The 24,709-nt window shown below is 41.9% G+C and overlaps 1 protein-coding gene across 1 annotated transcript in view; it reads right to left on the minus strand.

Annotated features, from left to right (window-relative positions):
- Positions 1–24,709, minus strand: part of frmpd3 (FERM and PDZ domain containing 3) — a 196,397-nt gene that overhangs the window by 26,083 nt on the left and 145,605 nt on the right. The window contains exons 12-14 of the mRNA XM_068046996.1: positions 24,560–24,649; positions 6,353–6,532; positions 798–933 (exon numbers count right to left, since the gene is read on the minus strand). Of these exons, the coding sequence (XP_067903097.1) occupies positions 798–933; positions 6,353–6,532; positions 24,560–24,649 (406 nt within the window). The remainder of the gene's footprint in view (positions 1–797; positions 934–6,352; positions 6,533–24,559; positions 24,650–24,709) is intronic.

The following is a 24,709-nucleotide window of genomic DNA, read 5'->3' on the forward strand; positions in this document are numbered from 1 at the left end:
GACATCCCAAAGTACTTTACAGGCAATGAAGTACTTTTTTGAAGTGTAGTCATTGTTGTTATGTAGAAAACATAGCAGCCTATTTGTGTACAGCAAGGTCCCACAAACAGCAATGTGATGATGACCAGGTAATCTGTTTTAGTGATGTTGGTTGAGGGATAAACATTGACCAGGACACTGGGGAGAACTTCCCTGCTCTTTTTCAAAATAGTGCCATCAGATTTTTTACATCGATCTGAGAGGGCCTCAGTTTAACATCTCATCTGAAAGACAGCAGAACTCTGACAGTGCAGCACTCCCTCAGTACTGCATTGGAATGCCAGCTCAGATTTTGTGCTCAAGTCTCTGGAGTGGGGCTTAAACCCACAATTTACAAGTTCAGAGGCAAGTGTGCTACCAGCTGAACAACAGTTGACGTTTTACTGCAGCATGAATCATTATCTTCTGGAGAGGTGGGGAGACAACAAAGAAGCAGGCAAAATGCCATGAGCTTACCAGAATTTTTCCACAACCATAATGGCACCTAGCCAGGTTCTTAAGACAACAAACGATTACTACTACATTACTATGACAAAGCCTAGGACCATTAAATCAAATTGGCTGACAAAGGGGACACCTCAGGCAGTGTCATTACTTTTGCATTTAAGTAGACAAAGTTTGGATCAATTCATTTATTTATTCAATTCCCTGTGACACAATGACCACGTAAATCGTGCTCATTGTCACCCTTAACAGTAGATGCGACTGTTTGCTGCAAAGGAACATCAGTATTGAAACTGTTAACGTACCAACCATACCTGCCTTATTCACTTGTGGCTGAACATTGGCACTACAGAATATCATCTTCTTTGCATCAATGAATAACCGGTAATAACCTGCTATCAAACAAGCGAAGTTCACAGCTTCTGTTGATTCCATCAGCAACACGATAGGCTGAAAAAGAAAATATCAAGGTTAATGTTGCAAGTTGTCAGGCATGTATTGATGGACTTAGTAAGGGCAGCCCTGTTGTCAGCACAGTATCAGCAGTTATTTCAGGCTCCCACTGAATGCTCCATGGACAATTGCACTGCTCAGTGTGGCACTGAGCTGTACTGATCAGGAAAGTCTGATATTGAATTACTGGTCTGTACTGAGTTAGAACATCACAGGTGTGCAGCAGCAGGGATTCTACAATTGACGAAATTGCTTGAGTTAATAAGGAAAAATAATGGCCATTGTTACTGCCATTGAGGGCTATCCAGTAATAACAGCTGCAAAATATTTGTGTGTGTGTGTCTGGACATTGTGTGAGGTCATGATTAAGCTAGGCTATGATATGTACTGCCCGCCATCCCATCATGTGAATAGCTTGCCAATAACCAATGTCTGTGCTCACACATGAAGAATGGCCACATGGATGAAGTACTGGATGGTACAATAGGGGAACAGCGAAGTTGGTCCACTAGGCTACTTTTTGATAGACATACTGGAGCCTAAAATTTAGAAGGAGAGATCTGGAATCTCTGTTACTAGCCTCAACGATATTTGTGGGATCAAGAACGTATGAACATGACAGACAGAAAAAGACTAGCTGGTCTGTCAAGTCCATCCCATTCAGCCATGTTGCAAGGAGGCAACATGACCACCAAAAGGTGCCACCTGGCAGCAGCCATGTAAGAATAGATTGCTTTATTTTAATGCCAATGGCGGATTGCCCATAGCACTTGGGGCACAACTAGTAAATTTGTCATCACCTCCAGGCCACAAATTGCTAGTCCAGGGGGATACAAGCCTCCACCACAGAACTAACTTGGCAATTCCTCCTTTATAATGGAATCACAGAGAAATAATAAAAAAAAATATTTTCTTTGGCAGTCCAGATATGTTCTGAACTCCAGCTGGGGTTCATTTCTGTTTTTCAGCAGCCTGGCACACCTGGCCATATATTGTCACCAATTAAATTTTGATCCCAACAGAAAACCATAAATACATATATTACAACACAGAAACAAGCCATTCAGCCCAACAAGTCCATGTCGGCATTTACTCTCCAGTGAGAAAATATTCCTAATCACAAGTATGAGCCCTGTTTCCATGTCCCTTCTTACATCCACCTATCCAATTTAATCTTGAACGTTGTTGCGGCAGCTCCAACAGAGTTACAGTGGAATAGTGGCAGAAATTCTGTGCAAATTCAGGGCCAAAGTTTCTGCATCAACTACTCACCCTGGAAGGGAATTCCACAGCCTCACAACTCTGCTATTTTAAGCTTTTAAACAATGGTATTCAAAGAGCTTATTTTATTGTTTATTAATCTGGCGATTGTATAATTCCTTCAGCACTGGAGAACAATCTGTCTGAAATAAGTTTCAAATGAAAAAATGTCATTAAGCATCTGTAACACATTAACTTTGCTAGCACCATCTTTGATTCGGGAGTATTGCATAGATGTTTGAAAGTGTACTTAAGAGGTAGGATTTCTGCAGGATGGTGGCAGCAGAGGTCAATCCAAGACATTTCCATTTCTAGTTCACTGTAATGAAGATTGTACAAGCCTGACATTGCACAGAAGCTCTGAAGAAGTGCCTTGCTCCAGCTCCTCTTGCTGTCAGCTCAGCAATATGTCAAAAGCCAACATTCAGCACAATCCAATCCCCCCCACCCTCCCCTCCCAATACATATTAACCTTTTCTGAAGTTGCCCTGAAGGGCTATAACAGCACAATAAAACTGTGATAACGCTACAGATAGTAACAAAGAGGCTCTGTAGCATTGCCCAGAAATGCCATTACTAGATTAATACAGAAAATAGAATTTATAAGCATCTTAGATGTTGTAGAAGAGATGGAACATCTCATGCTTCATTGCAACATGGCTGAATGGGATGAGATTAAACTTACATTTAATTTAGTAGGCATTTTGTTACAAATGCATTTTACTCTAACAAATATGCTGATGCTTCTGAAAATCCACCAACCAATTGTTGTAGGTTGCCAAATTTTGCCACGTCTAAAACCAGCCATATAGCAGGGTTAGGGTGAGAGAGTGGTGGAGCCTTCAAGTGAACTCCGGTTTTGCTTTGCTGATGATCAGAATTAATTGAAAACTTTACTAAATAATTTCTCCATTTCATAAAAAACAGGAAAAAGTGAGAAAAAGGTCTCCTAATACCAGCTATTAGGACTGATTTACCAAAAAACAACTATAGTGCTATAGTTAAATGTACAAAGAATTGTTTAATTAAATATTGAAAATTGCCCCTTAACATAGTGTTGCATATGCTTACTGAACACATTATTTTTGAAGTGTAGTCACTGTTTTTTTATATAAATACAGAGCACATAAAAATAACCACAACCTGCATTTATGTAGCACTTCCAACATAGAAGAACTTAAGTCTCTTCACAGAGGCATAATCAGACACAAAATGACTTTGAGACAAAGCAGGAGATATTAGGAGTGATGACTGAAAGTTTCATCAAAGGGGGTGAGTCTTAAGGAGGATCTTAAAGGAGGAGAGGGAGGTGGAGAGGCAGGGAGGTTTAGGAGGGTAATTACAGATCGTTGGGGCTACACTGCTGAAGGCATGACTGCCAATGGTGGGGACAAATGTATTTCAAGATGTACTAGAAACCAGAGTTTGAGGAACACAGATTTCTCAGAGGGTTATAGGGCTGGAATAATTACAGAAATAGGAAAGGTAAAGGCCAAAAAGCATTGAATAGTGAGGCTGAGAATTCATATATGAGGCATGGGAACTGAGAAATATGCCAGCATCAAAGGGATAATAAGTGACTAGGACTTGGTGTGGAATACAATACTGGTTTGGGATGAGCTGAAGTTTATAGAGGGTGGAGAATGGGAAGCTAGGCAGGAGAACATTGCGATAGTCTAGTAATGAAGTGGCAAATGCATGAATGAGCGTTTGAGCAATGGATGGGCTGACACAGGAGCAGAGATGGACCATGTGATGGAGGTGGAAGTAGGCAGTCTTTGTGATGGAGAGGATATGGGGTTGCAAGCTCAGCTCTGGATCACGTAGGACACTGCGGTTGCAAACTGTTCGGTTCAACCTGAGACAATGGGCTGGATTTTAAGAGCCCACCACCAATGTCGGCTGGGGTGGCCCACCCCTCAATCACATGGAGGGAGCGGGCTGTTCATCCCTGGCAATGGCGTCAGCTGCCTGTGCATAGGTGCCGGCGCCATTTTTAAAGGGCAGTCAGCCCTGCTGCCAAATTAAAATTTTTAAACACATATGTATCATGTACTGGCTATTGGATTGCTGTTTTTACCTTGCCACATTTCATGAGTGCTAATAAAATAAGAACATAAGAAATAGGAGCAAGAGTAGGCTATACGGTCCTTTGAGCTTGCTCCACTATTTAAGAAGGTCAAGGCTGAACCTCAACCTCAACTCCCCTGTCCCGCCCAATCCCTATATTTTTTAAAATTCCTTTCATGGGATGTGGGTGTCGCTGGCTCAGACAGCATTTATTGCCCAACCCTAATTGCCTATGAGAAGGTGGTGGTGAGCTGCCTTCTTGAACTGCGGCAGTCCATGTGGGGTTGGTACACCCACAGTGCTATTAGGAAGGGAGTTCCAGGATTTTGACCCAGCGACAGTGAAGAAACAGCGATATAGTTCCAAATCAGGATGGTGTGTGGCTTGGAGAGGAACTTGCAGGTGGTGGTGTTCCCACGCATCTGCTGCCCTTGTCCTTCTAGGTGGTAAAGGTCATGGGTTTGGAAGGGGCTGCCTCAGTAGCCTTAGTGCATTGCTGCAGTGCATCTTGTAGATGGGACACACTGTTGCCACTGTGCGTCGGTGGTGAAGGGAGTGAATGTTTGTGGATGGGGTGCCAATCAAGCGGGCTGCTTTGTCCTGGATGGTGTCAAACTTCTTGAGTGTTGTTGGAGCTGCACCCATCCAGGCAAGTGGAGTGGATTCCATCACACTCCTGACTTGTGCCTTGTAGATGATGGACAGGCTTTGGGGAGTCAGGAGGTGAGTTACTTGACACAGGATTCCCAGCCTCTGACTTGCTCTTGTAGCCACGGTATTTATATGGCTATTCCAGTTCAGTTTCTGGTCAATGGTAACCCCCAGGATGTTGATAGTGGGGGAGTCAGCGGTCGTAATGCCATTGAATGGAAGATGGTTAGATTCTCTCTTGTTGGAGATGGTCATTGCCTGGTACTTTTGTGGTGCGAATGTTACTTGCCACTTATCAGCCCAATCCTGGATATTGTCCAGGGTTTGCTGCATTTCTACACAGACTGCTTCAGTATCTGAGGAGTCATGAATGGTGCTGAACATTGTGCAATCATCAGCGAACATTCCCACTTCTGATCGTATGATTGAAGAAGGTCACTGATGAAGCAGCTGAAGATGGTTGGGCCCAGGACACTACCCTGAGGAACTCCTGCAGTGATGTCCTGGATCTGAGATGATTGACGTCCAGCAACTACAACCATCTTTCTTTGCGCTAGGTATGACTCCAGCCAGCGGAGAGTTTTCCCCGATTCCCATTGATTCCAGTTTTGGCTCCTTGATGCCATACTCGGTCAAATGCTGCCGTTATGTCAAGGGCAGTCACTCTCACCTCACCTCTTGAGTTCAGTTCTTTCATTCATGTTTGAAGGCTGTAATGAGGTCAGGAACTGAATGGCCCTGGCGGAACCCAGGTTATTGTTAAGCAAGTGCCGCTTGAAAGCACTGTCAATGACACCTTCCATCACTTTACCGATGATCGAGAGTAGACTGATGGGGCAGTAATTGGCCGGGTTAGGTTTGTCCTGCTTTTTGTGTACAGGACATACCTGGGCAATTTTCCACATTGCCGGGCAGATGCCAGTGTTGTAGCTGTATTGGAACAGCTTGGCTAAGGGCGGCCTTCCTGAACCAAGCAAATTTCTTTCTCATCTGCTCCTAGGATCTGGCAAGATGTGATACAGCATTCACTCCTTATGGTACCTCTATCTAGGCTACTTTAGTGCTGTTCTACAGAGGTGTGTGTCCTCTGCTCCTAAAAGGCCTTTTCGCTTGCACCTGCTGCTGGAGGACATCCAAATCTGCCTCCTGGAAGGTTGACATTTGTCACAATGGTCTTGATACAGATACTTTTCCCTTCAAATAAAATACACCTCTATATGACAATCAGCCCTTTACAAGTTGTATCATGCTTCTAGCGCTGAGAGTTCTGCGGTATTAAGCAAAAAGGTTGATCTCACATCATAGTGTGAGTTCAGCTCATAGCTCTACAAGAGCATATAATGCCAACTCCACAGTATTGGCCCCATTATTTATATATAAATTCTCCATCTTGGTTGTAATGTTCATGGTAAATATGTTATATGCAATCTCATACCTTAGCTTCTGATATGGTTAGCTCAACCCGAGCTACATTCTCCTTCTCTCTGAACAGCTGGATTCGACTCACACGGCCAAATTCTGCCAGAATGGTGGTGAGATTTGTTTTCAGGTCTATAACATGACTGATGCCGTGCTGTGGCCCAACCAGCAGAGTCATTTCTGAGTGCTTTGCATCCTGGATCCAGAAAAATGGAAAGACAGCAAATTATACATTTCACCTGGATGATGCAGTGCTCCTCACAGTTCATGTTACTATTTAAAGTAAAAAGCTTTCAATAAAACAATTTCATGAGAACAAGATTTTGTTTCAATGTTTGATGACACTAGCTTCAAAAATTCTGCTGGTGATATCAACAGATGAACACGCAAAGATTTGTAGGAAATTTCTCTGTTTGCTATGCTAACTTTGTCATTAGCTAATTTATTTTAAATGGTTTAATGCTAATGTTGAAATAACAAACTAGAATGTCAAATTAAAACATTAAAGGGAGTCATTTTCAGTTTCAGTGCAAGTGTAAAACTGATGGTTGCGGAGTGACTGCCTGTTACACACCTCATTCAGTTTCATGTTCCACTGACTTCAGTGGCAGTTCCAAAATGGCCACTTTTATCCCTGGGATCCAAAATGATAATGATCCCCTATGTTTGTCCACTAACAAAACCAACAGTCATTTCTAGGCTCACGGTTTTATTTAAAATGTCTTTTACAAGCATTGTGTGAAGAAACCATGGAAATATGAAAAACAAAGGAATTTATTTGGAGCTGTCCCTGCTTTGGTTCCATAACTTTGCTGGCAGGGCAACAGAGACCCCATTTAAAGATGGAAAGAAGTTGCATTTATGTAGTGCCTTTGCCAGCATCAAGGTGTCCCAAAGGGTTCTACAGCCAATCAAGTTTTCGAAGTGCAGTCCCTGATGTAATGTAGGAAATGCGATTACACACAAAAATAGAGTTTTCGTCATACTTGCAGAGAAGCTACAGCAGTGGAACTGGAGCAGCTCCAAGGAAATTCCCGGCCAAAGTCTTAGAATCAGGATCTATTTTAAAGCGGGTTCTCCTCATTAAATCCCACTTGCAAAGAGTGAGGGGCTGAAAATGCTTGGCCCTTCCAATGCATTCCCATTGCAGCTCCCATGGAAGGGCTGCATATTAGGCTAGAAATAGATATATTGGACTTACCCGGTGCAGGGTCTTGTTGCATTGGAGCCTGTATTCAGTGCAAGCAGGCCCAGCAGTGTAAACGGGGGCGTGACAGGGGGTGGGGAAATCCAAGCTATGTGCTTCCTTGGCCCTGGCTTGGGATCTGCCAAATGGTGCATTTACAACCAGAATGCTGAGTGTAAGCAGGCTTATTGGTCAATAGCTGTGAGTCCTACATGTGGGGCTAGGCCTGGGTTATGGCTTGGAGTCCCTGAAGATGTGAAACACTTTAATTTGACTTTCCAGCCCTTTTATAAAGAATAGACATTTACTGACAATTTTCCTCCAGAACCAGCACACTCTGCCATAATTTGCAGCCTCTATGTACAGGCGGGTGCCTGAAATACACCTCTAATGACACGGATGTGCACTTGTCTTACTTAAATTAAATGACCGCACCCTGACTCTATCAACTTTGGTGTTCAACTTTAACAGGGTCAGTCACGGAGGTCATGGATGGGCATATCCTGGCACTAGTACTGGGAAGTCAGGCTACTGGATTTTCAGGCATAGGGTCTCACCACCAGGACACCTTTCAGAATAATTCACACTCGCATTAAAATTCTTTTTACAAGATCTCAAGATAATTGTGTGTGAGGAAGGCCATTCCGCTCATCTCAATCCATCCAGCCAGAAAGACCCTAAAGTCCTCCCATTGTGGAATCCAGTTGGTGCTTGGACAATTCCAAGGTTTTTCCTCCACTACACAGTCTGGAGTCCATTCCACATGTTCATTAGTCTCTGTGTGAAGAAGTCCTAAATCTGCCTCCATGAGTCTGAACCTATGTCCCCTTGTACTACTCTGAAAAGTCCAAGTTTCTCCAGTCTTTCTTCATAACGCCAACATCTGGTGTTAGAGATCTGGCCAATAGCTCTTCTCTGCACTGCCTCAAATGCTTGAATGCCGATCATATTCCTTAGTGACCACAACTTGTTGGAGAGTGAATTCTACTGACTTGTCGGTATGTATTTCATTATCCTATTGGCACTGTTGAAAATTAATCTGCATTTGGTATACATGTTGAGCGTTGAGTCTAGATACATTCCTAAATCTTATTCAACTTTATCTTTAGCAATTTCAATTTAGAGAGCCCATAGTTCACTTCATGTTCCTTCCTATGTGCAGTACTGCTCTTCGCATTAAATATCACCTATTATTATGAGCACTAACATTTTTTTTGCAAAGAATTTTATAATTTCAGAGTAGTCTGTTCTGAATCCACTACCTTATCTAGTTTGGTAGTATCTGCAGATTTGACTAATTTGCATTGTCTTTCTGCATCCAAGTCATTAAAGTAAATTAGAAACAGCATGATCCCTTGGACACCTTACTCAGCTCTTGCCCAAGCCAAAATAACTCCTATAACAAGCAGCCAATTTATTATCCATTCCCAAGATTTATCCTGAATCCACACAGTTTTGAGCTTAACTAATGCTTTACTTTGTTCTGAGTGAATGCTATAAGTGGGACGAGGCTCTTGCACAGTGCTGGCATGAACAGACAGGCTGTGCTGTAACCATTCTATGATTCTATTAATGGTAGTTGAAAAACTCATCATACAGATTTTGGAACATCAAACTGCATCATCCTACTTTGTGACACACTCTATCCCACTGTACTAGTCTACATTGTGCCATCTTGCAGGTACAGATTGCTGCACTGTGCTGGTACAGATGAGTCTGATATATTGGGTGTGCATTTGTCAGTTGATATTGACAACTAATAATCTGATAGTGAGTGAATATCTAACTGTTTAACATTACTGAAGTGTTGCTCTAGTGTAGTGGTATTTATAATCAGAGCTGTTCATTATTGAAGTATTGGGAGGTGTTGGATTTTTATCCACAAGTTGTGAAACTATGTGTCAAAAGAACATAAGAAATAGGAGCAGGAGTCGACTAGAGGCTGCTCTGCCGTTCAAAACGATCATGGCTGATCTTCTGCCTCAATTTCACTTTCCCACCTACTCCCTCAACCCTCTGCAGTAGAGAATTCCTAAGATTCACAACCCTCTGAGTGAAGAAATTTCTCCTCATCTCAGTCCTAAATGATTGACTCCCTATCCTTAGGCTGTGCTCCTGTATTCTAGATTCCCCCGCCAGGGAAAATAACCTCTCAGCATCTACCCCGTCAAGCCCCTTCAGAATCTTGTATGTTTCAATGAAATCACCTCTCATTCTTATAAACTCCAGAGAGTATAGGCCCAATTTACACAACGTCTCATCATAGGACAACCTTCTCATCTCAGGAACCAATCTAGTGAATCATTGCTGTACTGCCTGTAATGCAAGTATATCCTTACTTAGATATGAATACCAAAACTGCACACAGTACTCCGGGTGTGGTCTTACCAAAGCCCTATACAATTGTAGCAAGACTTCCTTGTTCTTATTCTCCAGTCCTCTTGCAGTAAAGGCAAATATACCATTTGCCTTCCTAATTTCTTGCTGTACCTGCATGATAGCTTTCTGTGTTCCTTGTATGAGCACATCCAAGTCTCTCTGAGCGTTAACATTTAAAAGTTTCATGCCTTTTAAAAAATATTCTGCTTTTCGAATCTTATTATCAAATTGAATAACCTCTCACTTCCCAAAATTATACTCAATCTGCCACGTTGTTGCCCATTCACTTAACTTGTCTATATCTCTTTGCAGCCTCTTTGTATCATCTTCAAAGCTTACATTCCCATGTAGCTTTGTATTATCAGCAAACTTTGATACATTACTCTTAGTTTCTTCATCTAAGTCATTAATATAGATTGTAAATAGCTGAGGGCCCCAAACTAATCCTTGCGGCACTCCACGAGTTACAGCCTGCCAAGTTCAAAATGTCCCATTTATCACTACTTTCTGTTTCCTGTCGATTGATCAATCCTCCATCCATGCTAATATATTACCTCAATTCCATGAGCTCTTATATTGTGTATTAACCTTTTATGTGGCATCTTATTGAGTGCCTTTTGGAAATCCAACTGTATTACATCTACTATCTCCACTTTTTCTATCCTACTGGTTACATAATCAAAAAACTCTAAGAAATTTTTCAAACATGATTTCCCTTTCATAAAACCATATTGGCTTTGTCTGATCATACTATGATTTTGTAATTGCATTGTTACGACTTCTTTAATAATCGATTCCAGTATTTTTCCGATGACTGATGTCAGGCTAACTGACCTGTAGTTCCCTGTTTTCTCCCTCTTCTCTTGAAGAGCGGTGTTACATTTGCTAATTTCCAATCCACTGGGACTGTTCTAGAATCTAGGGAATTTTGGAAAATTGTAACCAGTGCATCCACTGTCTCTGCAGCTACCTCTTTCAGAACCCTACGATGTAGGCCATCGGGCCTTGGGGATTTGTCAGCTTTTAATCCTTTAAGTTTCTCTAATACTTTTTCTCTGCTGATGTTAATGACTTTAAATTCCTCACCCTTATTAGCTCCTTGGTTACCCTCTATTTCTAGTATGTAATTTGTGTCTTCTACTGTGAAAGCAGACACAAAATATTTCATAGAATCATAGAATGGTACAGCATAGAAAGCAGCCATTCGGCCTGTCGTGCCCATGCTGGCTTTCTGCAAAAGCAACTCAGCTAGTCCCATTCTCCTGCTTTTTCCCCGTAGCCCCGCAAATTTTTTCTCTTTAAATAATTATCCAATTCCCTTTTGAAAGCCATGATTGAATCTGTCTCCACCACATGCTCAGGTGGTGCATTCCAAATCCTAGCCACTTGCTGTGTAAACAAGTTTATCCCTATGTCATCTTTGGTTCTTTTGACAATCACCTTAAATCGGTATCCTCTGGTTCTCAACCCTTCTGCCACCAGGAACAGTTTCTCCCCATATCTACTCTGTCTGGACCCATCATGATTTTGAATACCTCTATCAAATCTCCTCTTAACTTTCTCTTCACTAAGGAGAACAGCCCCAGCTACTCCCATCTATCCACGTAGCTGAAACCCCTCATCCCTGGAACCATTCTCGTAAATCGTCTCTGCACCCTTTATAATGCATTCACATCCTTCCAAAAATATGGTGTCCAGAATTGGTTAATATACTCCAATTGAGGCTGAACCAGTGTCTTATAAAGTTTCACCATAACTTCCTTCCTTTTGTACTCATGCTTCCATTTATAAAGCCCAGGATGCTGTGTGCCTTATTAACACTTTTTCAATCTGCCCTGCCACCTTCAATGATTTGTGCACACATACCCCCATGTCCCTCTACTCCTGCTTCCCCTTTAGAATTGTATTATTTATTTTATATTGCCTCTCTTCATTCTTCCTACCAAAATGTATCACTTCACACTTCTCTGCATTAAAGTTCATCTGTTGCTTGTCCAGCCATTCCACCAGCCTGTCTATGTCCTATTGTAGTCTATCACGATCCTCCTCACAGTTCACAATACTTACAAGTTTTGTGTCATCTGCAAATTTTGAAATTGTGCCCTGCATATCCAAGTCTAGGTCATTAATATAGATTAAGAAAAGCAGTGGTCTGATCCCTGGGGAACCCCACTATATACCTTCCTCCAGTCCCCAAAGCAACTGTTCACCACTACTCTCTGTTTCTGGACACTCAGCCAACTTTGTATCCCTGCTGCCCCTGTCCCTTTTATTCCATGGTCTTCAACTTTGCTGATAAGCCTGTTACGGAATGCCTTTTGGAAGTCCATGTGCACCACGTCAACTGCATTGTCCTCATCAACCCTTTCTACAATGTCTCTGCCATTTCCTCATTTCCCATGATAATATTTTCTGTTATTTTATTTCATCTTAGTTTGTTCAGTTTGCTTACCCACTTTTTTTTCATGTTTGTACTTGTGGCTGTTCAATTTTCAGTCCGTTAACACCCTATCTATACTAATGCTTTGTCTTTCAACACACCATTAACATATTGTTTGCCTTTGCTCCATGACCTTATGGTCAGCTATTCTGTGACCTTGCCCTCCTATCTACACCTTCTCCTTTGTTATCTCTTGCCCCACCCCCGCTTTACTTGCTTATAACCTTTCACATTTCTAATATTTGCCAGTTCTGAAGAAGGGTCACTGACCTGAAACGTGAACTCTGCTTCTCTCTCCACAGATGCTGCCAGACCTGCTGAGTATTTCCAGCATTTCTTGATTTTATTTCAGATTTCCAGCATCTGCAGTATTTTGCTTTTATTATATATAATATTTTCTGTGTCTACCTCTAAGGGGCCAACATTTACTTTAGCCACTCTCCTTTTTATATACTTGTAAAAGCTTTTACAATTGGTTTTTATATTCCTGTCTAGTTTACTCTCATATTCTACTTTTTCCCATTTTATCAACTTTTTGGTCACCTTACTACTATTCTTTGCAACATTAAAAGCCTCTTCTTTTAATTTAGTACAATCCTTCACTTCCCTGGTAAACCATGGATGGATCTTTCTCGCTGAGTTTTTGTTTTGCAATGGAACACATTTTTGTTGAACATTTTGAATCATTTCTTTAAATGTTTCCCAGTATTTAATTACCATCATAACTTTTTGTCTATTTCCCCAATCAAACTTAGCCCGCTTTCCCCTCAAACCTATGGAATTGTTACTGTTTAATTTTAGGATTCTTACAGTCATAGAGAGATACAGCACCACAACAGGCCCTTCGGCCCAACGAGTCAGAGCCAACCATCAACCACCCATTTATATTAATCCTACATTAGTCCCATTTCCCTCTCACAGCCCCACCTTCCCTCAATTCTCCTATCACCTACCTACACTAGGGGCAATTTTTACAATGACCAATTTGCCTATCAACCCACAAGTCTTTGGCATGTGGGAGGAAACCAGAGCACCCGGAGGAAATCCATATGGTCACAGAGAGAACTTTCAAACTCCGCACAGGCGGTACCCAGAACCGAACCTGGGTCGCTGGAGCTGTGAGGCTGTGGTGCTAACCACTGCACCACCCTTGTTCTGGACTTGAGTATGTCGCTCTCAAACTTAATGTGGAATTCAATTGTATTATGCTCACCTTTTTCCAGAGGATCTTTTAATATGAGGTTACTAATTAATGCTGCTTCATTACATATTAGTAGATCTAACATAGCTTTGTCCCTAGTTTGTTCCACAATGTATTGTTCTAAGAAGTTGTCGTGAAGGCATTCTACAAACTCATCTTCCAGACTACCTTTGTCAATTTGATTGGTCCTATCTATATGAAGATTAAAGCCCCATAATTATTATATTGCCTTTGTTACAAGCTGCATTTATTTCTTGCTTATTGCTCTGTCCAATAGTATAACTACTGGTAGGGGGGACTATAAACTCCTCCCACTAATGTTTTCTGACCCCTGTTACTCTTAATCCCCACCCATACTGACTCTATTTCCTGATCTTCTGAACCAAGATAATTTCTTTCTACTGCCTTCATTTCATCCTTTATTATCAGGGCTACTCTTTCTCCTTTTCCATTCTGCTGTCTTTTCGAAATGTTGTGTACCCTGGAATATTCATTTCCCAACCTTGGTCACCATGCAACCATGTCTCTGAAATGGCCATTATATCAAACCCATTTATCTCTATTTGTGCCACTAGTTTGTTTATCTAATTATGAATGCTTCGGGCATTCCGATAAAGAGCCTTTAATTTTATTTTTTTACCACGATTCTTTGCATGGACCTTATTTGCTGATGTACTATTATTGTTAAATTCTCTGTCACACTCTGCTTTCCTTTATCCAAACTGCTATAATGCTTTATTGCCCTGACTCTTCTCTTCAGATTTCTAAATCTCCCTTCACCTATACACTACTGTGTCCTTTTAGTTTAAAGCCCTAACCACAGCCCTAGTTATACCAAAAATGTAAAAATGGCTACAAACAGCAAATATCATCTATTGCATGGACCACATGGGATGGCCCAAGAATTAATATATTATTTTCTCTTTCTTATCCTGTTTTGCCGTTACTCTTTTTTGCCACTCTTTCTCCAGAATTCGAATGTGCTGCCCCACAATTTACTGTTCATTTTCCATCAGGTCAAGGAAGGCTTGCAGGCACAGTTAACAATCTGCGCTGTTTTACCAGTGACAGTGAAAGTCGTCACTGCCCTCAACTTTTATGCCACAGGCACTTTTCAAGCACCAAGAGGGGACACTACAAATAAAGCTGGACCGAGATCGGGGCCAGGCAGCAGCCAACAGGCCCAGAATAAGGTGGCAATTACTGCAGTAGCTTCCTTCCTCAGTGTATGTGCTAGGATGTGCTTTGCTGGGACATTTGTCACTGACCCTGCTAAAGTTCACAGGGTGAGTGGGAGGTCTATTAGTTAACAAATACTGGGAGTCTTCACCACTGGGGACACTTTTTGGGCTCCTATCTAGCTCTAAGGGCTACAATTAATAGTGTAACTTACTGTTCTGTGCAGAGGAGTCACATCTAAATCATATTTTTAAATTGCTATTTTTTTCAGCGGTCCAGGCCACAACTCTGCCTGGATCCCCAGGTGGACCCAACTGCTGCCATTTGACAGGCCAGTACACCTGCTGTTATTGGGGACATGGAAACTCCTAGTGTTGGGAATCACTGCAGTGTGCCATGCCTCCTCTCACACTGCTGGCCTTTAAGGAGTGTGTAGAGGCTCTGCCCATCCACGGCCCACAAAATCCCCAACATAAGGCTGGAACCCAGTGTATCTGGTTCCTGGTTCAACTTCTGATGTTTCTGGCACATTCCCACCAGAGTAACAGTAGGATGCACCAATAGGACTGCACCAGAAGGGCTATCAAGTTTAAACTCCCAGCTCTTCCCATTGTATAACCAACCAACACTGCCTTCCCGCCTAGCCCAGAGAATTCACTATGCTCACAATCTTTGTCCAAACAGATACCGCTCATTTATCACATCACAGATACTTCCAGTCTGTTGCAAAAAATGATGACCACAAATATCAACTTCAGGAACATGGAATAAGTTCCTTCTTTCACTGAGTAACTGTGATATTTATGACAGTTTATGGTCACTTTGTTTCTCTTTGATGCCAATGTTGCTCTTCTACCTATACCTAATTTGGCACTCCTCCTAAGTGCTCTCTGAGAACCTGGAGCATGTTAGGTGCCTGACAGTTGATTTTCTCTTTGAACCATGTGGCACTGCAATGGTCTTACTTTGCTATTGCCTATGCCCTGAGAAGGGACTAGTTGCAGGCTAAACTTCCACCACTGCTGCCTGGACAGCCTGGTCTTGCTGTCACATTGACACTTGTGCAGGTATCTGCACTGACGAGCTGGAGGCTACATTGACCTGCTATCGGGAGAGAAAGCAGGATCTTGTGAGCTTCTTGGGCAACACCAGAAGTCCCCGGCTAGCATTTGTAATACCATCAGGGATGGCTTCATAGAATTACAAGCAACTCTGGAGTTTATAGCAACTCTAAGCAGGGCTGCAGTTGAGACCGGAGGCAGCTATGCTTAAAACACACTATCATGCAAATTAGCCCAGAAAGAGCCTTTACTTCCATATTTACTTTCTCTTATACTGCCTGGCCCTTTAAATTATTGCAACATGCCAAAGACTTTCAGGTTGATAGGTTAATTGGCCATTATAAATTGCCCCTAGTATAGGTAGGTGGTTGGGAAATATAGGGACAGGTGGGGCTGTAGTAGGAATATGGGATTAGTGTAGGATTAGTATAAATGGGTGGTTGATTGTCGGCACAGGCCGAAGGGCCTGTTTCAGAGCTGTATCTCTAAACTAAACTAAACTAAACTAAACTAAACTAAACTAAACTAAAGCTTCAGTTCTGCAGAAGCACAAGGTTTTCTGCTTCCTCTGGTACAAAATATCCAATTCCTGCCAAGATTCTGGTGTGAACCCATCTAACAATAATCGAATAAATTGATCCTGAAAAATTGTCTGGAGTTAGTGGCACACACTTGGGACATTGCTCTTCATTGGCATTACAGATGAATGGAAAGTCGAAGGCAATGTGTTTTTCTGGGGCTGTTCCCAATTTTCAGTCACACACTTCTTTGTGTTGCTTTTCAAGTTGCCATAATCCTAAGTAATTTCTATCCGTGCGGTTGAAAGTGGTAGGTATCTGCTTAGACAATTGGACAGCTGCATGACATTCACCAGACATTTTCTACCTAAATGGTTGCTGGGAGGTCTGTACTTCTGGATGCAGTGCTCATGATCATAGGGCTAAGAAATAGCACAGAACTGTTGCTTGCTCCTATGCTTTTACACCCAGAGCAATTTTTTGAGAGTATTCCCCATGAAGCCTAATGAAATCTCTGTGCGGAGAACAGTGTATAGCTATGAGCTGTCAGATTCATTCCTTTGTGGATATCTGTAAGCATTTTAGAAGTCAAGCTGAAATGAGCCTCGACCACTTGAGGCAACCAATTTATACAATTTTCCACTGCCAAAGGTATGGGTTGTCTGAAGGCTCAGTACTGTCATGTGTTCTAATAGCCTGTATGGAAAAGGAAGCCAATGAGATTTATATTCTGAGACAACAGAAGAGGGTCAGGAGTCTGCTAGACCTATACTCCTGACTGAATCCTCATCATTCATCATCTTTTATGCCTATTCATCATGTGTCTGTGCTTCATGTATCCTCACATATATCATTACTTAAATGTTGTGAGGTGCTTGTAGCTGAGAAGGTAGTTATTGCAAGTGTGAGTGGCGACCATTGTTACTGTGCTGACTGCTCTTGTACTGTTGATTGTTGCAGACCACTTGATTCTTCTTGTTCTGTGGAGAGAGCAGAGGTAACATTATGAGTAGACAGGTATCCTTATCCATTTTTGTATAGCATCGTCATTGCATAAGCCATTAAGCACTTGCACACAATCAGTCTGCATAGACACTATGATGTTATATATGGAAGACTAATCTGTTCCCTGTGGCATTGCTCATGGGTGGGAAGATCAGGAGTGTGCATGTATGAAAGGCAGCAATGGTCAGCTACGATCATGCATGTGCCACTGGATTGAATTTGAAATTTTATCAACTAACAGAACACACGTTCATGGATGTTATCTAAGATGGAGCTTAACTGTCTAAGCATGATGGAACACATCCGTAAGGTGAATAAATGGTAAACAAAGGCCAAAGGAACATATGAGATGGCATTTAAGTAGGAAACAAGCATCTCATGTAGATCTCTGGATAAAAGCAGCAGCGCAGGAATATAGAATATCTTAGAGAGTAATGTTCAGATAACTTTCTTAACTTTCCAGAAAATTACACCCCAATGTGAGGTGCTTGAAATACAAGACTTTTAATTATATAAAAATATGATTAATGTGGTACATACCAACTTTGTCTATGTACCCATCCATGCTCCTCTTCAATCTCAACAAGACTAAAATCAATGTGTCTTCCTACTTATTAATGCATCTTTTTATAAACAGGTAGTATCTTTCCGTGTGTGGCTATGTCAGCTGTTGTGCTCATTGCAAAATTTGCCTATAAAAGTAAGAATAACATGAATTAAGGCAAGGGGAATTGATATACATTCAGGAATAACTAGAGGCCTAAAATTGCAGTCTGGCTCATTGACAGTGCAGGCACTTAGCATCATCAGTGCACTGTGGATTGGGTGAGGTCCCTTCATTAGCATATTGGCAATGTGCTCCCAACAAACTGGTTGACATGCCGGGAGCACTGAGGTTGGTGGGGTGGAGGCAGGATTTTTGACACTTATAAGCCTTAAAGCCCAGGTCCTCCAATTTAAAGCTTTACGTAGACTTCCTATTAGGCAGAAAAAGGGCACTATGGAGGACAGTATTGCAGCAAGTACAGGAAAAAAGTTCAGAGTTAGACAATTCTGAGGTTGCAAGCAGAACTTCTGCCTTTAGTGAGATGTTAACAAAGAGATATGCAAGGAAGCACGCTATTTTAGCAAATTAAGGGCATCTCCCTTAACAAAATGGAATGCCGGCTATATGGAATGTAGGTGACGGAGCAGGTAAATGCAAATTCTGCAGAGGACAGCCTATGAGACAAATAAAAAGAAATCCATCAAGAAGTTCACCAAGGTAAGTGAGTCCTCTATTCAGCTGTTTTTAGCAATTTTTAATGCCAAGCCTGCGACACACACATATGCTTTCAGCTTAATCAGTTGCATACCCATGTGGGGTGCTTTCTTAACTTGACACATCACTTGTCGAGGATCCTTTCACTGATGGGCACACCCATTAAACACTCACTCAGTGCACTTTTACATACTCTCTGTTCTACACTCTTGTCTAGGGAAACATAAGAGTGGGGTGAATTTCCTCATCATTTCCAGCACAATAGCACTTCGAAAAAACAAGCAAACCCCAAACCTCCTGCATTTCTCCCTATAGAGACCACAGCAAACACAGTAGCTGTGTAAGTCATTTTGAGGAAATTCTAGGCCATAATGCCCAACTACCTTGTCCTGATGGACCTCATTTAATCTCTCCTGCTTTCCACCCTAACACAGACCTTCCCTTCTGTTCTTTCCCCCCCATTCCCCCCCACTTCCTCTGCAGTTGCTTAAAACTTGTTGCATCTCTAACTCTTTCCAGTTCTGACAAGAGGTTATCGACCTATAACTTTAATTCTGCTTCTCTCTCTACAGATATTGACAAACTGGATGAGTATTTTCAGCATTTTCTGTTTTTATTTCAGACTTCCAGCATCTGCAATGGTTTTCTTTTATATTAGAGCTTCAGGAAACATCAGTCATTTAGTACAGTCATCTCATTAAAGGCCAAGGAAGCACAGAGTAGAAGATAAAAGCTGAAGATTGGAGGAAGGCCACAAGTCTTCAGATTTTGATATGCCTTGAGGACCGAACTCTGAACATTGCTGATGACCCTGCCAAGTCAGCCCCATCCGAGAACCTCTTGGTGACATTCATCAGCCAGTAACTTTGCTTCCTTCTCCCCTGGGGTAGCACATAGAAGCAGCAATAGATTACATAGATAGAGATAGTCAATATCTAACGTTACTACATGAAGTACTGGGGAAAGAAAAACAGACTACATAAGAAATATAAGAAACTGGATTGCTAGGGATATTGATATTCATGATCCTTGAGAGGGCACTGTCCTTTTACTGCAGTCTATACCTGACTGTGCGGTGGCAGTGGATACAGGATGTTAGGGACTCACTATCGATTGTGTTTTTGTGACTGGTCAAGGAGAATCCCATCTGGGAGTGTTTCTGCAGGAGGCATTGACCTTTTAAATGAAGCGGGTTTGGATTAATCTTTGTTCTAAGACATGAGCATGTTGCTGCTCAAGGGAGGGGGCAAGCCCACTTGCTGTACCTCTAGTTCTGGCTCATCTGTGATCCCTTATCTCTGTTTCTGGTCCTCATCCTGCGCTTCGAGAATAGCTATCAGAATCCCTAAAGGAACGTTCATGGTGTGGATCAAGTTGCCTAGGCCAGGGAAGGTGACTGCATGTTTTGGGTTAGGAGAAGGCAAGTTAGCAAACAACTGGCTGCTCTTAGCCCACAAATAAAAAACGTCTTCCACATTGACTCACACAACTAAAAAAAAGCAAAATAAAAACTCACATGACAAAAAACAAATAATGGCAGCAAACTCAGATACATAGGCACTTAGCAAAGCTTTAAGAAGTTCAAAGGACTGTTCTTCTGACAGATCATTCCTCTGCTCCAGGTTTTTTTTTGCACAAAATTGACACTATGCCAATGGCAAAAAGTACTGCAGTTTTCAGCACACCATGGATACGGGTCCCCTCAAATTTCCTTAATTAACATACTACAATGAGCCTTGTGCAATGAGACTCTCTCCCAGCAAAGGCCCAGCACAAAACTGACCCTGGCACAGAACTGGCAGAGGGATCAAAACCCTGCAATTTTAGGCCCTGTTGTCTGTATATGTCCATCATATCCATATCTATTGTTTGGTGATACCAGATAGCAAATTTGTGGTTTTACCTTTGTGATGTTGTGGAGAAACTTCTTCACTTCCTGCCATGTCTTCCTTTCTTGACATTCCAAGATCACCTGGTCTCTGAAGTCTAGACATGCTTGTTGTCTCTGCTTTATAGTGGTTGATTGGCTGTGACCCTAAATAGATTATTTATTTTCTCAAGGACATCATCATCTGTCACCTCCATGTCCTGGCTTTTCAAATTTGGCAGTTGGCCATAAAGATAAGGGGTGGTGAACTTCCTTGCCGTTTTCAGTGTATTTCTGGCAAATAATTCAAGAGATCAATTTTTCTGGCAAAAAAAATTGGGCAGAAGCTGTTTCTGTCCATGTACTGCTGTTAAATCGCTTGAGTTCCCTTGAGCTTTTTGTCCCTTTCCGTGGTCCACCCATGTCCTGAGTGGCCTAATTTAAATATATGGTAATGAGGACTAATGGTGCCGCCGCTTCGAGTTTCCTACTTTTACAATTGCAATACACTCAGAATTATAAGGCACACCTGCTGCCAGGATCAGCTGAGACAGGACGAAGTGAAAAACTTCTGAGCCTGAAGACTCTGGAGGATTTGACTAATAATTTCTATCGCTGGGAAACAGTTTTTTTTTAAAACAATGATTCTCTACACACAGCTTTGCTTTACACTGATTCTGATAAGAGTTAGACCACTTGTGTATTTTTTCCCTCTCCCCACCACCTCATGACTGCACTCCAAATGAGAGTTTTTCACGGGAAAGTATGGCATCTCCGATGGGCACACTGTTATATGTCATTAGCACAGAGAAGGAGGAACAGCAGCAGCACAGGATGGAGCAAAGGAGAATCGGGCAGCATTTGAAGAGGATGCATCTCACTAGATCCTATCTCCAAAGAATATATGCACGGCTTATATGAGGGCCTTAGTTATTGTTTTCATATTTCCACACACTTCCCTTGGAGAATAGTGTGAAATAGTGGATGGATTTAAGAACTGATTGACAGTCTGAAAGGCTGCTCCTTCTGTAACCATTACCATCTTTATACCACAGTTTCCCTTCACCGCTGTAATCACTATTATACTAGCTGACAGGTGGCTACTCCTGTACAGTGGGAAGGTTTTGTGGGCCTTAACAACTCATACTATAAGGGGAAGACACCCACACCTAGCAGGCTCAAGCATTCTGCTGAATGTCAATGCAGAATTCAGGGCTGAAGCTCCAGTTTTCTCTTGCGGTGGCTATCTGGAACAGAGTTCAAACCCTGCATCTTTTTACTCTGAGGCCGGCATGCTATCCAGCCAACGGTTTGTCCTAGGGCTTTAGTGGATAGATGTGTATAAGTGGAGAGTGCCTCACCAAAGAGACAATAGGATAGCTCTGTCACCTACTGCATAAGGACCTGCAGCCATGCTCACCTGCCTGTACTACTCTCTGTGTAATTATAAAGGTGACCACCACATTTAACTTTTATGGCACAAGCTCACTGCAGGCAATACCAGGCAAAAACAGCCAGACTTCAGCACTGGTATGTCTTTGACAGATGACTGACGCACTCTACAGAGCAGTTGAGGAACACATCACCTTTGGCATCACAGCAAGGCAGCAGCAAGTTAGGGCTATCCAGTTTTACGTGGTTTCTGGCACTCCTAAGGTCTTTAGATGGAACCCACATTGTTTTGTGTGCTCCCATGGAGACCCCTAAACTACATCAACAGGATTGTGTGTGACAACATCCAAAGGATGTGACACATTAACACCCAGATATGCTGGAGGTTGTTATGAAACATCCATCCATCAAAACGCGGCCCTCTCTGACCTTTTCAGGGAAGAAAATCAGGTCAACAAATAGTTTCTGGGCATATTGCCTGTTCCTATGGATAATGACCCTGCTAAGAGTGGCCCAAACAGCAGGAACATGCATCTGCTAGATTGGTCATCGACAAGACCGTCAAGGTTTTAAGGCAACACTTCTGCTGCTGAGTCATGTTGGTAAGGGTTCTGCGGTATGCTCCAGGTTTGTGTATCAAAACTAGTTGTAGCCTGCTGTTCCCTTCACAACTTCACCATTCAAAAATGGTTGAATGTTGACATTGCTGCTGAGGAGGTTCCATTGGAGCCAGAAGTACATGAAGGAAAGCATCAGAATGACCTGGAATCAGAAAACTCCTGTGACTACTGTAAGGAGCATCAGAACGTAATTTATCATGGAATTTTTCTCTTTCGTGTAACACTGTCTACCCTTGACACCAAAGTCATGCTGCTCCCTCTCCCTATCAATTTGACTCCAGTGTCAGCTTTTAGTCAAATTGCCTACCCCACATCCAAGAGTGGAATTCACCAACTTAACTTGGCAATGCCCCTGCTGAGTTCGTACAGTCTGAGGTACCTTGCAAATGCTTCTAATAAAGTATCTGTTTCATTTCATGAGTAGGGACTTCAGTTAAGGAATCACAGCATCTGATAGCACAGCTGGAAGCAATTTGGTCCATCCTGCTTGTGCCAGTTCTTTGAAACAGAAGTCCTCCTACTCCCCCACTCTTTTCCCATAGCTCTGCAACATTTTCCTTTCCAAATATGTATCCAACTCTCTTTTGAAAGTTAATATTGAATTTCGTTCCACCACCTTTTCAGGTAATGCATTCCAGATAATAACAACTCAGTGTGTAAAAAAAATTCTCATCTTCCTTCTAGGTCTTAAGCCAATTATCTTACATCTGTGTCCTCTGGTTATTGGCCCACCCACCAGTGGAAACAGTTTCTCAAAACCCCTCATAATTTTGAACTCCTCTATTAAATCTCCCCTTAATCTTCTCTGCTCCAGGGAGAACAAACCCAGCTTCTCTATTTTCTCCTCATAACTGAAATCCCTCATCCTCGGTATAATTCTGTTAAATCTCCTATGCGCCCTCTCAAAGCCTTGACCTCCTTCCTAAAGTGTGGTGCCCTCAAGTGGACACAATATTCCAAGCTGAGCCAGTGATTTATAAAGGTTTAGCGTAACTTACTTGCTTTTTTATTCTGCCTCTATTTCTAAAGCCAAGGATCCCATTATACTTTTTCACAGCTTTGATCAACTTGTCCTGCCTCCTTCAAAGATTTATGTCTGTTCCTGCACCCCTGTTAAAATTGTACCAGTTAATTTATAATTCTTTTTTCATTCTTCACATTTCTCTGCATGAAATTTCATCTGCCATGTATCTGCCCATTTCACCAGTCTGTTTATGTCCTCCTGAAGTCTGCTATTATTCTCCTCACAGAACACTACATTTCCAAGATTTGTGTCATCTGCACTTCCTATACTCAAGTCAAGGTCATTAATAGCAGTAGTGTTAATACAGATTCCAGAGGACACTACTATATATTTCCCTCATTTGAAAAGCAACTGTTCACCACTACTCTCTGCTTTTTATCTCTTAACCAATTTTGTTTCCATGCTGTCAGTGCTCGTTTAATCCCAGAGGCTTCAATTTTTCTATCAAGTCGAAAACGTGACACTTTATCAAACGCCTTTTGAAAGTCCATGTACACATCAGTTACATCATGAACCCTCTCCATTATCTCATCTAAGAACTCAATTAAACTTGTCAGATATGACTTGCCTTTAACAAATCCGTGTTTGGCTGTCATTAAGTAACCCATGTTTTTCCAAAATGTTTCATGGTCTCTAAAAGTTTCCCCGTCACTGACGTTAGCTGACTGGCCTGCAGTTACCAGGTATAATTCCATCATTATTCATGTGTAGGCCTAGGTAGAGAGTGTTGACAGGATATTTTACAATGGCGACATCACCAATGAACCTGCTCCTATTTTCACCAAATGTCCATAGATGCTTACATCCAGCAGAGGCCTCTGGGCTATCATCAGAAGCAAGATTCTGATCTACTTAACCTCGTAGCACTGAAACCATTTATAACACCTTTACAATAGCTCCAACTGAGAACTGCTAACTCAGCATAAAATTTGATCAAACCAGGGGATGCTCTTGGTCTGTAAGGCTAAGCTATGACAAAACTGGTTCAGCTAGATGAGCTATCTGGAGAGCTGGATTGGAATATGCTTCTACTTTGTGTTACTTGTTGTTGGGAGTCAACAGATCAATAGATGCTTTTTGATAACATTACCAGCACAACAGAGTTAAAAAGTCCTCCTGGATACAAGGGGAGCTCGTTCAGGATCCGCAGGTACTGCAGTTTGGCTTGTATTGCAGAGATCTGTATGAAACATATAATGCGTCACTAAGGCTTTCAGCAAATTATCACCTACATGAGAAA

Source organism: Heterodontus francisci, chromosome 15, assembly GCF_036365525.1.
Source record: "Heterodontus francisci isolate sHetFra1 chromosome 15, sHetFra1.hap1, whole genome shotgun sequence".
NCBI classification, from domain to species: domain Eukaryota; kingdom Metazoa; phylum Chordata; class Chondrichthyes; order Heterodontiformes; family Heterodontidae; genus Heterodontus; species Heterodontus francisci.